The 13173-nt window shown below is 35.1% G+C and overlaps 3 protein-coding genes across 5 annotated transcripts in view; 1 reads left to right on the top strand and 2 right to left on the bottom strand.

Annotated features, from left to right (window-relative positions):
• LOC127852845 (transmembrane protein 47-like) overlaps positions 1 to 13173 on the top strand; it is a 106417-nt gene that overhangs the window by 33281 nt on the left and 59963 nt on the right. The gene's annotated exons all lie outside the window — the stretch shown is intronic.
• The window catches only part of LOC127852757 (uncharacterized), a 139880-nt gene that overhangs the window by 81763 nt on the left and 44944 nt on the right, over positions 1 to 13173 (bottom strand). The gene's annotated exons all lie outside the window — the stretch shown is intronic.
• On the bottom strand, positions 6424 to 8732 carry LOC127852863 (agrin-like). Its single transcript, XM_052386879.1, has 5 exons — positions 8565 to 8732; positions 8209 to 8350; positions 7445 to 7592; positions 7133 to 7284; positions 6424 to 6584 (listed from the first exon to the last, which is right to left on the bottom strand). The coding sequence occupies exons 1-5, from the start codon at positions 8620 to 8622 to the stop codon at positions 6506 to 6508; spliced, it is 579 nt and encodes a 192-aa protein (XP_052242839.1). The 5' UTR covers positions 8623 to 8732; the 3' UTR covers positions 6424 to 6505.

The following is a 13173-nucleotide window of genomic DNA, read 5'->3' as shown; positions in this document are numbered from 1 at the left end:
ATTTCAAGTCGGTTCGGCTTATCTACGGAGAGCCACATAACTTCCACATCCGCGCGAGAAAGAGTTGTATAATTTATGCAACAGGTTTGAGTTCTCAAACTTTGTTCATTCACAAATGGAAACATTATATGAATATCGCGTTAAATGTAATAGTTTCAAACGGAGCGTATATAGAAAAGAATCAATAAACAATGATAGTTCATTTTCTGCTGCGTCTTCATGACGTAGCAGCTCATTCATAATCTGAGGCTATTAATAGATGCGGCTGTCGATAAACAAGGGAAAGTCCAATTGCACGGCAATCTCCACGCAAAGTTGTCGTTCCTTGCTCTCACATACACCTCAATGACGTAGTACAGGTCATTCATAATCTGAGGCTATTAATAGATTCGTTAAAACAACGCATTGGTATAAGGTTACGCTTGTTTATAAAATACCAATTTACAAAACGTTTAACATGAGTTCAACAATAACTACAGCGATACGATAGACCACAACAAAAATGCTTCATGATTGCTTAAACCGACTATAACAAACAATTAATTATAATAATAATACAAATGGTCTGTTTCGTAACCTAGCTCGTTCATGCTTCTACAGCGGGGATTTCAGGGAAACTTTCTTTTGTTCTCAACAGATAGCGGCAACCTTTTGTATTTACGGATGCTACGCAACGCTCGATTGGTCATTGTCGGCTCGAGTACTACTTACATGTACCCCGGCTACATGTTAGTATACTTACATGTACCCTGGGTACGGTTAAAAAAACCTAAAACGTACCCGACCGACATTAGACTGTACCCGAGTTTTATTCTCGCCCAAAATCCGATGTCGTAAAACGCGCTACCGATTACCGTAAGTACGAAACAAACTTCTTTTTTTTTAAATGTATCAACATGCTTTTTGAGTATGAGTTTTTATAATATAGAGGCCATTTAACAGAAAATTGACATAAATATTAAAATAATTAATTTAAAAAAAGCCGACAACGACCGTTTTAGCGTTAAAATTCTCGGGTACGTTTAAATATATTTACTGTACCCGGGGTACATGTAAGTATACTTAAGTGTACCCGGGGTACACGTAAGAAGTACCCGAGCCGACAATGACCAATCGAGCACAAACGCATTAGTAGAAGGTTAGTAGAAGATTAAGCTTGTTTATATTCACAGTTCTCAATTTATAAAACTTTTGACATGAGTTCACCAATTACTACAGGCATACTTTAGACAACCTCAAAAATGCTTTATAATCACTAATACCGAAAACAACTAAATATAACAAGAACTATCTTTAAAAAATTTAGTCGGCGTATACGCTGACTTTGAAATAAAGTTTGCAATTTACTTTTCTAAATAAATAAATAAAATGAAAACAAAAGTTAAACTATTGTGTGTTTTTTTCACTTGTAAGTTGCATATTCAACGCATTAAATGTGTGTTAGCATTGTCAAACCACACATTAGTGTAATTAGATAAATAAAATATACTACCGGAGTGCACATCATATGTGTCCTCACATGCCTTATTATGAGTATATTTCTTCACTATCGAAATATATCGTATGTTAATATTTGATTAAAACGCAGTTTTCTTTCGACACATTTAAATCACACGTTCATAGTCGCGTCATGCGAAAATTGGTCTTATGCATTTCGGCCAGCGTTTGTTAAACCCAACATGTGCATTTGCGCAGTCAGGTCAGAGGCAATGCTGTTCGCTATAAAATCATTCAATATGTTATGGTCTCATCATGTATCTCCTGACCAGACTGAGAGATGCGCATGCTGAGTGGACTATATATATGATGGGCGCATATGGAATAAGACCCATTTTCGTATGACGAGGGTCATTAAAAATCTCAATGCGAATTGTAAATAGCACATTTTAGCACAATGCTTTTTGATACAAAATTGAATTCAAAATGGCAAACTTGTTAATAATGGCAGCCTATCCAGACGTTCAGGAACGATTTCCAGACGTGCTGACCAAGTACGGCAAACATTGTGGTCGGATAATTAAACGATTTTCTCTTAACGTGACACTATACTATTTCGGTTAATGATTAATTTTTCATCTTGAAAGCAAAACTGAAATTCTGCAAGATGGATTTTAATGCGTAATTTTAACTGGGCAACAATTTGTGTCGTTTGAGCCTACAGAGAGTACCGGTAGTCCAGAATTCCTTACACTGAACAGTGCTACATCCTTTGCACTGAGCACAGACACAGTGATGTAGCCAAAGTTCAGAGGTTATATCTCGAATCAGCCTATGAAATTTTCGAAAATATTCATGCGTGTCTGTTGGCGTTATGTAAAAGTCATTAAGATAAAAGGCTGAGTAAAACAGCTATGCCGAAAAAGCGCATTAGTGCTCTATTAGTGAAATAGGTATGCGATATTCCAACAATATTCATTAAATATGATGGTGATTGCTAATTGTCTTTATATTGTTGTATACCCCACCCTTAGGTACGGGCAATGTTAACCTTCTTCACTGTCTTACAAGTGCCCGTGTCAGGATGGCACTTTCAATCAGTGCCGTAGCCAGACCCAACTTTAAGCCGAGGCAGTATCTAAGGTCCTTCTAGGGGGGTCCGGGGGCATGCCTCACCGGATTTTTTTTTATCCCTAGAACGTCTCTGGTGCGTTTTAAAGGCCATTTAAACAACATTTTATACCTCCTAAATTATCGGAATCGTGGACGCTATATATTACCGTTTGGTATCAATAAAGTTAACAAACAAAAAATCTGCTACAAGTTTATTGTCAATTTTATATTTGGTACCATAAACGGTGTTTGAAGTGACAATGATGTAACAAACTTAACTACAGAAAAATAGTCATATACTTCATTTGAAGTCAGATAGAAACAAAACATTGAGACACAGCTCTCTCATACAAGCCATAGTATATATATGGATAATAGAATGTGCTTTACATATTTAATATTGAAATACTAAAATAAAATAGATCTACCTTATAATATGAAGAAACAGATCTATCAAACATTTTAGCGAATAATGTTTCATGAACATATTTTATTATTCTTCAACTTTTAAATATCAATCTTATTGAACGCTAATTCAACTCTCCTGTATCCAGTCGAATCCCACTTTTTTAGAATTTGTTTTCGATCAACTGGAATGTGTTTATGCACAAACATTAAAGCGATGCCAATAAACCGTTCCTCTTTCATAGTAGAACGTGTCCACGTTTAAAGCCTTAGCAATGCGCTAAAACTCCGCTCACATGTACAAGAACCTATTAAAAATATTAATTCTTAAGATAACATCAAATCAGCTTCCGCAAACTTGCTGTTGTAGTTCAGACAAGTTCACCGTGAAAAAATTCGTGGACGATTTGTTTTTCATTTAGAGATTGAAAGCACAATCGGGCTATTTAATGAAATATTTAAATGCATTAAATCAAAAGCGTTTTCAATCATAAACACATATTAAAAGGATCATTGATGGCATTTACTTAAACACGGACCTACTGGGATTTGAACCAACGCAGTGACAATATAATAGTGGGCAATGGATCCAAAGTCTGACGCCTTACCGATCGCGTCACATGGGGCATATTGCTACTATGAGTACAAATATTTAACTTCAATCAGTTAAGTTTTTGGCCATTTTTTTCAATTTTCTTGTGTAACATTTTGTTGTAGCACTGCGTCATCATTTTCTGTCAGTTAACAGTTTTATCATCAACTTCATTGACTATTAAAAAGAAAAGACTTGAACTTCTTTATATCAAAAAAGTTTAATACGCGGGATATAATAATTTAAAAATTCTAATGTAAACAAAGATTCTTACCACCTGAAACGGTCCCGGATTAAACTCGACGCCGGCCATAAAGAGGAGAATTCCAATAAAGGCGAAAACGCCAATCACCCGAAGTGTGTCTAGGTCCAAAATAGACCCAGACCTGGCCGTAAAACACCCGATCCTCGCTCGGTACGTTCCGATGTCCACAATGATTGTAACATCGAAGTGTACAGTGCGACGCTTTGTTTAATATACGGATTTTCCTAATCATTTAATTTCATTTTGCTGAGACATTTGGCATCAATATAAGTTATTAAAATGAAATAATTATCTGCCTCAACATGAGCCAATTGTACTCAATGATAATATTTGTTTGTGATCATAGTGCCTTAAATTCATTGAATTGTCTCAATTTCTTAAATAGAGTTTATTCTTTGACATAAATTTTCCTTTTTTTCCATGTAATCTCAACATTGCTCTGCAAATTTTAGCCGAGGCAACTGCCTCGGTGTGCCTCAGCGTGGCTACGGCGCTGGTGCATCACTTTCACGTTGACCACCATATGTACATCTAACAGGGCTGTTCTTAAATGTGTACATTTCTGGCCTTAAACCTCTTGAGAATCGCAAAGCCATGCATAATTCTATCCTACCGCTTTATGTATGTGTACACCAAACTATTATTTTGCCATTTTCGTTGTGTAGCAGGGTTCGGTATAAGGAGAACTTATACTGCCTTGCTATATGAGCTAGCTTCTATAGCGACGCGATAGAGTATCTTCATGATTCGGAACCGAGAAGTCCCGTTGTTGTTTATGATTTAATTAAATCTGCATTTATTTACTTTAAATTTACTTCTAATTTAATATTTTAGTCCATTGATATTGATTTAATTAAAGAATGGTTTTCTGTTTTTACAGGTATATGTCACTACGTGCAAGAACAATTGAATCAATAGTCTAAATAGTATATTATTTACTTTGCGTGAAGCGTTTCAGCACGATTAAGAACTAATGCGATATTCTAAGGTAATTAATGTGTGCAAAATTATCAACGACAGGATATATTACAGGCCTAATTTGGTTTACCGTAAAGGTGTTTCACTTTCTAATAAGCGCACCTTAAACAATACCTCGTGTGATACTGTATTTGTCCTAAAACTTTTTAAGTTTCAATTTTAATTAGTTTATTTTTTATGTATTAATTATTAATTTATTTTATCTGCAACTAACAAATACTTGCATTTCTGCTTTAACTAAAACTACACTAATAGAAGTAATGATTTATTGTGTAAGTCGAAAGTCAAATGTTTGGACCAAGTGTCAACTTCAAGGTCAACATGAAAAGAATTCTAATAGATACAAAAAGGCAATTTAAATATGCAGATAAATTGAAAATACTTCCAATAAAGAATAATAACCAGGAACAATACTGGTAACTGAAACGGTTTCAACACGAAATAATTATAAATATGTATGAATTTAATGACTATTCAGAATAGCAGCAATGTGAATAGTATTGAAATGAGAGTGCTATTGAAAATATTAGAATTAAAAAACTGTATTCCACCATTAATTAATTTTTTAGTGATTTTTTTGTGAAATGTGACCAAAATTTTTTTCTTACTGTACAATACCACACACAATGAGAAATTTACCAGCTGTTACAGTTATATATCCACCCCTTTTGTTAAACTATATTAAAACAGTAGCATTATTAATGAAACAAACATGTCAAAATTAAAACTGTAACAGCGGTTAAATTTCTCATTGTGTGTGGTAGAATTTCACAATTGGATTGGGTGTATGTAGCAGGGTTCGGTATAAGGAGAACTTATACTGCCTTGCTATATGAGCTAGATTCTATGGCGACGCGGTAGAGTATCTGCCTGATTTGGAACTGGGAGGTCCCGGGTTAGATCCCCATGGTGGTCGGGGATTTTTCTGGCTGGGTTACATTTGCATGTTGGTTTTGCATTTGTACGAACAGGCAGACCAACGAACATATTAGTGATCGTCAGCTGCAGTAACGGCCAACTCATAGATACATTTAAGTCCTACATTTCATAATCTAGTTAACATATATCGGAGCGGCTATGTCGGTGTTAACGACTTCTTGTGATACTTTACACAGAGAAAAACTTAAACTTTTTTGCACGTTGAACTCTCTGCTATTTCCATTAATGATAAGGTTCATGTTGTTGTTGTTGTTTAATAGCACGTTTCAAGTATTACCTTTCGGTATTTGTTTAATAATAATAATAATATATATGTAAGAATGTATATGACTTACATAACAAATATGTCAATAAGTTTCTATGGGAAGGGGGGGGGGCGGGTTCTGTCACAGGCTTTAAGCGCAATAACTTGCCAATAGAAAATCTCATGGCTTGTATTACAGGATGTGTATTGAATTTTTCATGAGTAGATTCTGTTTTTCGGCCATTTTCCAATTGCCCCGTTAGTCGTTAAATTTAAGTTATGAGGGATAGGCTAAAGCAGTAGACGCTCGTACAATAGACGACCATGTGCTCAGTGCCATTCATGTAGTATATTAGTACACTTAGAATATTGCATTTCAGCTTACACGTGTGTTGACGTCAATTATAAGGTCTGATGATATAGAGGTACTACAACTCCGACACCGTTGCATACACGTCAACTATATTTAATAGTGCACGTTAAACTATCGAAACAAAACACAACCAAGCGTTACTCTTCAGTGTTCCCCCATTTAACTCTGTACACATGAGCTTATTTCGGTCATCATTTTTAGTCCAGGTGAATGACACAGGGCTTTGCTGAATTCGCATCTGCAACAAATCGAAATAATATTATAAATACAATTTTACGTTATATCACGTACGTCTTCCTCTCCTTATCTTTTCTGGAAAGACAACTGGAAAGACAACTTTTCAGATAAAAATATTATTGTCAGCCATAATTGGAGTAACGACAAATATACGACCTCCCGTAGAAAATAAAGTTCAGTATTTAGAAACTTGCCTACCCACTTTTAATAAATTGCAAGAGACTGAAATAATTACATTTAAAAACAGGGTATGTGTCGATTTTGGCGTTGAAGTTATTTCAAGGGAATAAAGTTATTCCGGTCGAATATAACAATGCGATTTCAAATTTTATATTAATATTCGGCCTTTACTAAAATCATGTTGTATAGATTAGGGTCTTATATCATTAAATTCAATTGTTTTCTAAACCGGGCATACGCTTTACTTTCGACAATTCAACGGATACCCATACATCATGCAGAGCCAATACAACGAAATAAATGTCAAGGGTTTTTACACGTAGAACAACAAAAAGTGGGTGGTTTCAATGAGACAACGGAACTGCATACTCGTTTGGGTAGAGGTTTCCGTCTGATCCACAGACAACGTTGAATCCCGTGTTACAGTTGATGGAGGGCAGGTTGTGACAGAATACCTCCATCAGAATGTCACTTATGGACTGCGTGGTGGAGGCCAGAAGAGAATTAGTTGTCAAGGGCGACTGGAAAATAAAACTGAGACAGTGTTGTACATGTACATGAAAGCATTTTATCTAATTTAATTTGTTTAAAAATTACTAAAACCCACACAAATGTGTAAGCTTGCGAATTTAAATTTAAAAACTGAGGGCATAAATTGATGAGTTCAATTACAGAACATACAGTGTGACCCGATGTTGTCGTTTTCATCGTTGTTGCTGTTGTTGCTGATGTTGTCGGCAGAGTTGTGTACGAAGTCATGCCAACGCATGGTCCGTTGTGGGCGAATGTTATGCTAGCACTTACGCAATGGGCTTTTGCAAAATGGCATCTGAAACGTACTGGCACATTATGTTTATAGAGGAAACTCTGAAATGCAATGCAATGTCATCGCTGTAACAGTGATGACATAAATTTGTCAATAGAATTAATATTACTCTAAGTCGTGAATGAGGCACAGAAGCTCGATGCACGTCTAAAATAAGCCGGCGAAGTCCGCAAAGGCATATCCAAGAAGGGAAATTGGCAACTTCAGTTCTAACGATTTGATGGTGTTATGAGACTTTCACAAAATATCAAACATCATAAGGACGACAAGTGTTGTCATGAATCACTTACCACTTGCATTACGATATGTTATCCTTCGCCATAACTCAATGTTTATTTACCTTAATTAATACAAATATTAAGACTGATGCTCTTATTCATTAACCCATTTATGCCTAGTAAACTCTCCCATCCTTCTAAATTTGATCAATTTATTTTCAAAATTATGGATGTCTACCATATTTATTTCTATATTTAGAATATTTCATAAAGAAATTCCTTGAAGCAAACAGCGCAGACCAAGATGAGACGCCGCATTATGCGGCGTCTCATTTGGTTCTACGCTGTTTGCAATGTCCTTTTTTCAGGACGCTAGGCATAAATGGGTTAAATTTCCGAACCTCGTGGCGTATGTTACTCCGTCGCTGCCACATACTTCAGAACCAGAAGTACAAGGCAGTGGAAGTATGTGAAGGCAGGACTGGTAATCCAACACGCCCAGACTAGGGTCGATGCAGCTGACTGCGACACATTCTGAACCAGCTTAAAATAAGGAACACATATGATTACGTGATGGAAAAACAAACACATGCACACAAGTAAGGCGTTAATGCAAAACCACTCGATTCAATGAAAATACAATACAATAGGGGAAATCAAAGCTCTTGACAATGACTGCACAAATCAGTTTTATTGGCTATAAATATTTATAGGATGCCAATAATCCTTAGTTGTTTTATGATATATGAACACGCACCGACTTCGATAAGTCCAAGTAATATCAACGAGTGTATCGTCAACATATCTGCAACCATACACCTTGTTCCAACACCGGAGCCCAAATAGAGATTGTATTAAAAACAAAACACCGAAATGCGCAATGCAACAGCGGTGCGTATAGTTGAAACGTTATCTTTATAAGAATTTAGTATGACAGCACATTGGGCCCGTGTGATCAACGATGTAGTTTGTGATAATGTAAGAATTATGCGATTCTCACGAATGAACTCTTTTATGCCGATTCTTACGAACGTGTTATACACACGCGCGCAAACATAAGTAGCTGATATTTAATATACGGATCTTTGAATATTTAACCAGGCTGCACTCTTGAAGTTACGTTTTTTTTGTGTGTGGATGCACCGGCTTATCAGGGACGACACTTTCCGCTTTTACGACATTTTTCGTTTAAATGAAGTCTGTTCTTAGCAAAAATCCAATTTAGGCGGAAAGTGTCGTCCCTTATTAGCCTGTGCGAACTGCACAGGCTAATCAGGGAAGACACTTTACGCACATGCATTATGCCCAATTTTCTCAGAACACGACTCACATCTTCAATTTTGTCGTAGTTCAGCCTTACGTGGCAAAATTACTATAGAGCTCTTTACTCGGATAAAATTATTGTACGTTCTTTCTTTCATCCAGCTAGTTATTTAGTGTTCTGGAGAAAAAATAGCTTACCTTATGTCGTAAAATATTGTGTATATAGAACAAATTTCTTTGTATACAAATGCCATAAATACATATCCTTAATCGAGCAAGTAGATTTCAGATACTTATATACCGACTCTAGAACACTTATCAAATATTTTGTTCGCACGTCACGTTTTTCATTAGTGTTTTCACTTCCTATCTGCAAAAGTATATACGAGTAAAATCGTTGTGGAAAAGCGTTTGGTTTGTGATTCTTTCTGGGGCACGTGTAAGGTGAGGCTGGCCCTAAAATCTGCTTAAACTCCAAATGCATTTCATAGACCACTTCAAGGCGATGATCCCAGTTGTATTCATTTTATGTTCATAATAGACGATCTGTTATAAAATATTTGGAAAAACAGCTAAGTCTATCCCGATATAGTTTTTGGAATGCCATCCGTCAAACTTAATACAAAAAAAAAACAATAAAATATTTTAAAACACCAATATGATCCAATATAGCATGCATATAATTCGTGTTTTTTTTCTTGTTTGAATGAAATTAATATTTTTCTTCCAATTGATCCAATGAAATATATAACTATCTTCCCATGTAACACTGTTTGTATACGACACTTAGTTATTGACCATAACAAAACCTAGTTCAGTCATGTTGTCGGTATAGGAGTACAAAGTGATGCAAGAAATCCGCGACTGGACCCCATTGTGTCTAGTTTTGCTGTATTGAAATAGGAAACAGATTTTATCATATATTTTACAAACTCGTGCATTGTTTAAATAGTGAACAAAACATATATTAACGTTTTATTTGATAGTGGCTATTTTTTATTGCTTGCAATCAAGCGCTTCATAGATTGAATAATGTAACTTCATCACAGACAATATCAATGTTTATTTCATTTTTGATATCAATAAATAACTAAAAATCTGTTTTTTTTTTGTTTTAGTTGTTAACATGATAATTTTCTAGCCTGTATACATGTGGTTATCAAAATGTTGAGCTGTGACATTATTATTCAGATCAACCTCAGCCGGATAAGATTTACAGAGAACTTGTTTGACTTTATATACTTCTAGCACCACACTGTACTGTTTAAAAATATGAACGAAATTATAAAGGTACTCCCTATTTTACAGATGCAATTGCTGTTCTTCTATTCCTGTTGTTGGGTTAAACAAAATCAAATAACACATTTGATTCAATTTAATATCAAGAAAGAAACTAATTTATAAGGTAACATTCTGTATAATGTAGTGTACGTTCAAAAGTTTGGGTTACAATTAACATACCTGCAGCTGTGTTTATAGTATCAATTATCAGTGTTTCTCAATTTGTTTCATAAATTAGAGTTTGACATTTTTGCCATATTACCTTTCATATTACATTTAATTCAGTAATAATCCACTCGATTCTTTATTTAGAAAATACATAAACATAATACGCTAATATGATACTAGTAATAGGTTCTACCTAATTTACGGACAAAAGCTTAGATATTTGATTAGCATGTATTGGAATATAAATATATATGGAAATTATTGTGTACAAGACTTTCACAAAAAAAAATACATCCACAAAATTAAATAATAATTTATTTTTGCTTGATGAACAAAATGTCTTATATCAGCCAAGCTTTAAGATCTAATATCTTATAATTGTGTGCTTTGTAGCCTATGTAATTCAAAGCTGGTTTAGTGGCTTCGGTGTGGTGGAGATGGTGTCCGCTTAGGGACTGTGGGGTCCTTGGTATTGATTCCTTAAGTAGGAGTGTTTCTTAGATGACCCCTCAGAGGCCAAGTACTGGTCTTACGCAGGAAACAGGTGTTTCAATAAATTTCTCAATTCAAAGAAAATCTGCTAAATTCATTGATTTAAGCATAAACTGATTAGACATAAAAGAATGTGATTTGGTCAAATCAATTTTGATTTTCAATGTATAATTATGTGGAACTGAAGGAAAGCGTTCTTGTGCAATTGAAATATGTCATAAATACAGGTATCTCAAAGGACTTTAATTTCCTTTGGAAAAGTAGTGTCGCTTAGTGGAAGAATTATGTTACCACTAAAAAAACTAACCACTGTGTAGCAAATTAATAAATAACGGTCTAAACTGCATACAATAAGTTTTGTAAGCAAACAAACAAATGTTATGCTCCTGGCGTATTTCGTCTTGGTATGCATATACATGTGATATAGCATTTTTTCGGAGTGTCTATGAAACTAAGTGGCCAATGATTGCCATCGCAAAAATATATGACGCGGGGCAGAAACTGTTCGAGTCTGATAAATATTGAGAAATGTAAGGTCAAAAAAACTTTATATTTAGCGGTTCACAACGCACACCGCTGCTCGGCATGCTTTTGTCCGTATTAATCCAATACTTGGCAATGATGTTACTATCACCAAATCCCTCAAAATTAAACAAACATGTTATTGCCATTCTTGGTTCGTAGGAAAACAAAAAAAAAAAGAATATTATACGACATCGATTGGCTTGATAGATGGTTTGACTGTCTATGTTGACCCCGGTCGTAATGCTTAAGGTATAGTTTATTAAAGACATTACCAGATATGTTAATTAATTTCCTTCTCATAGGTTTTTTGTTGAATTGTTTAATTATTTATTGAGTTATTATTATGTCTGTCATCTGAGGCGTCAACTAATCAACAGGTAGTGTCAGAAGTTTTGAATTAAAACTAGCTTTACCAGCTTAACAGACATATTATAAAAATCAAATCGTACAGGCTAATCTGGGACAACCCTTTAAGCACATGCATTTAACCCTTTTAACAGAGCACAGCCCATTTAATTTAAGCCGTATGTCTTTGTTGTTGTTTTTTGTGCCGACCCATTCTACAAACAAGACAACTTGAAGGTAATTATCACTGGTCAATCGTCAGTTTTTATCACCTTTTCATATTAATTTCTTCTGACTACAGTACTTCCTAAATTATCTAGGATAAACGGTTGCACCTAATAATGTTACTAAAGCACTTCCACAGTTCCCTACAGTAGTTCAAATAATGACACTGTCAAAGTTTAAAATTAAACCACCCCTCCACCAACATTTGTGACTCCCTAGTTTTGTTGAATATAGGTGATCGTCAGTGTCAAGTCATGAACATACGGCAATGAGTTATGGCGTCGGGGCTACGCCCCGCGACGTGTCCATTACTTTAATCTAGGTCCATGTGTCGCCTCTAAGCAACCGAACATTACGTAAACAATTGTATTAGGATTTGGTCGTCGGTTAATTGTTTACAGTAAAGTATATCTTTACTCATACTCTAATAAGAGTTTCTCCGATGGTTATATATATGCGATTGCGATTGGACGGTTCTCAATATCGATGAAGCATGAGTGTGCCTTTAAGAGTTGCACACATCGTTTTGCTGCCAGTGAGCTGCTACATTCAGTTTTCTGCAGTAAGGCCCTGATGAGTAAGTCAATATTTCTGAAGACAGCTGTCCTGTTCGTATTAGTCGAATTTCGTTATCATGAAGTGTCGTGCTCATTAATAAAAACTGGTTCAATGTCGCTTTCAAAAAACGATCCTTATCATATACGACCTAGCTTAAAAATCCATCAGGGAATAATGATCTAGTGCAGAAACACTTAAGCAACAGTATGAAATTCTCCTTAAGCAGTACCTATTGCAATCACTATGCTTATGTCATTCTCGATCATCGATACTTTTTGTATGTTTAAGGTATTTGAGCCGATCGGTTATTCAGATTGTTCGGTTTAGGGACAGTAATGGAATAAAAGAAATTAAACAATGACTTTTATTAAAAGCAATGCAAGAAAACTCGTAAAACGTTTGAAAACCCCTATGAAAGAGAAAAATTCTCACACTCACTTTCTTTCATATTTAACTGCGTGATTACATTTTAGTTATTGTTAATTAATTGCAGTATTTAGTGGCAATAT

The sequence above is a fragment of the Dreissena polymorpha genome, chromosome 1 (genome assembly GCF_020536995.1).
Source record: "Dreissena polymorpha isolate Duluth1 chromosome 1, UMN_Dpol_1.0, whole genome shotgun sequence".
NCBI classification, from domain to species: domain Eukaryota; kingdom Metazoa; phylum Mollusca; class Bivalvia; order Myida; family Dreissenidae; genus Dreissena; species Dreissena polymorpha.
Note: the sequence above shows the minus strand (reverse complement) of the source record. Positions and strands in the feature narration are given on the sequence as shown.

Coding starts and splice junctions, on each gene's coding strand:
- LOC127852863 (XM_052386879.1), bottom strand. CDS start 8,622: ATGGTTGCAGATATGTTGACGATACACTCGTTGATATTACTTGGACTT. Junction 7,285..7,444: donor CGACAACATCGGGTCACACT/GTATGTTCTGTA, acceptor TTTATTTTCCAG/TCGCCCTTGACAACTAATTC. Junction 6,585..7,132: donor GGAAACCTCTACCCAAACGA/GTATGCAGTTCC, acceptor GATTTGTTGCAG/ATGCGAATTCAGCAAAGCCC.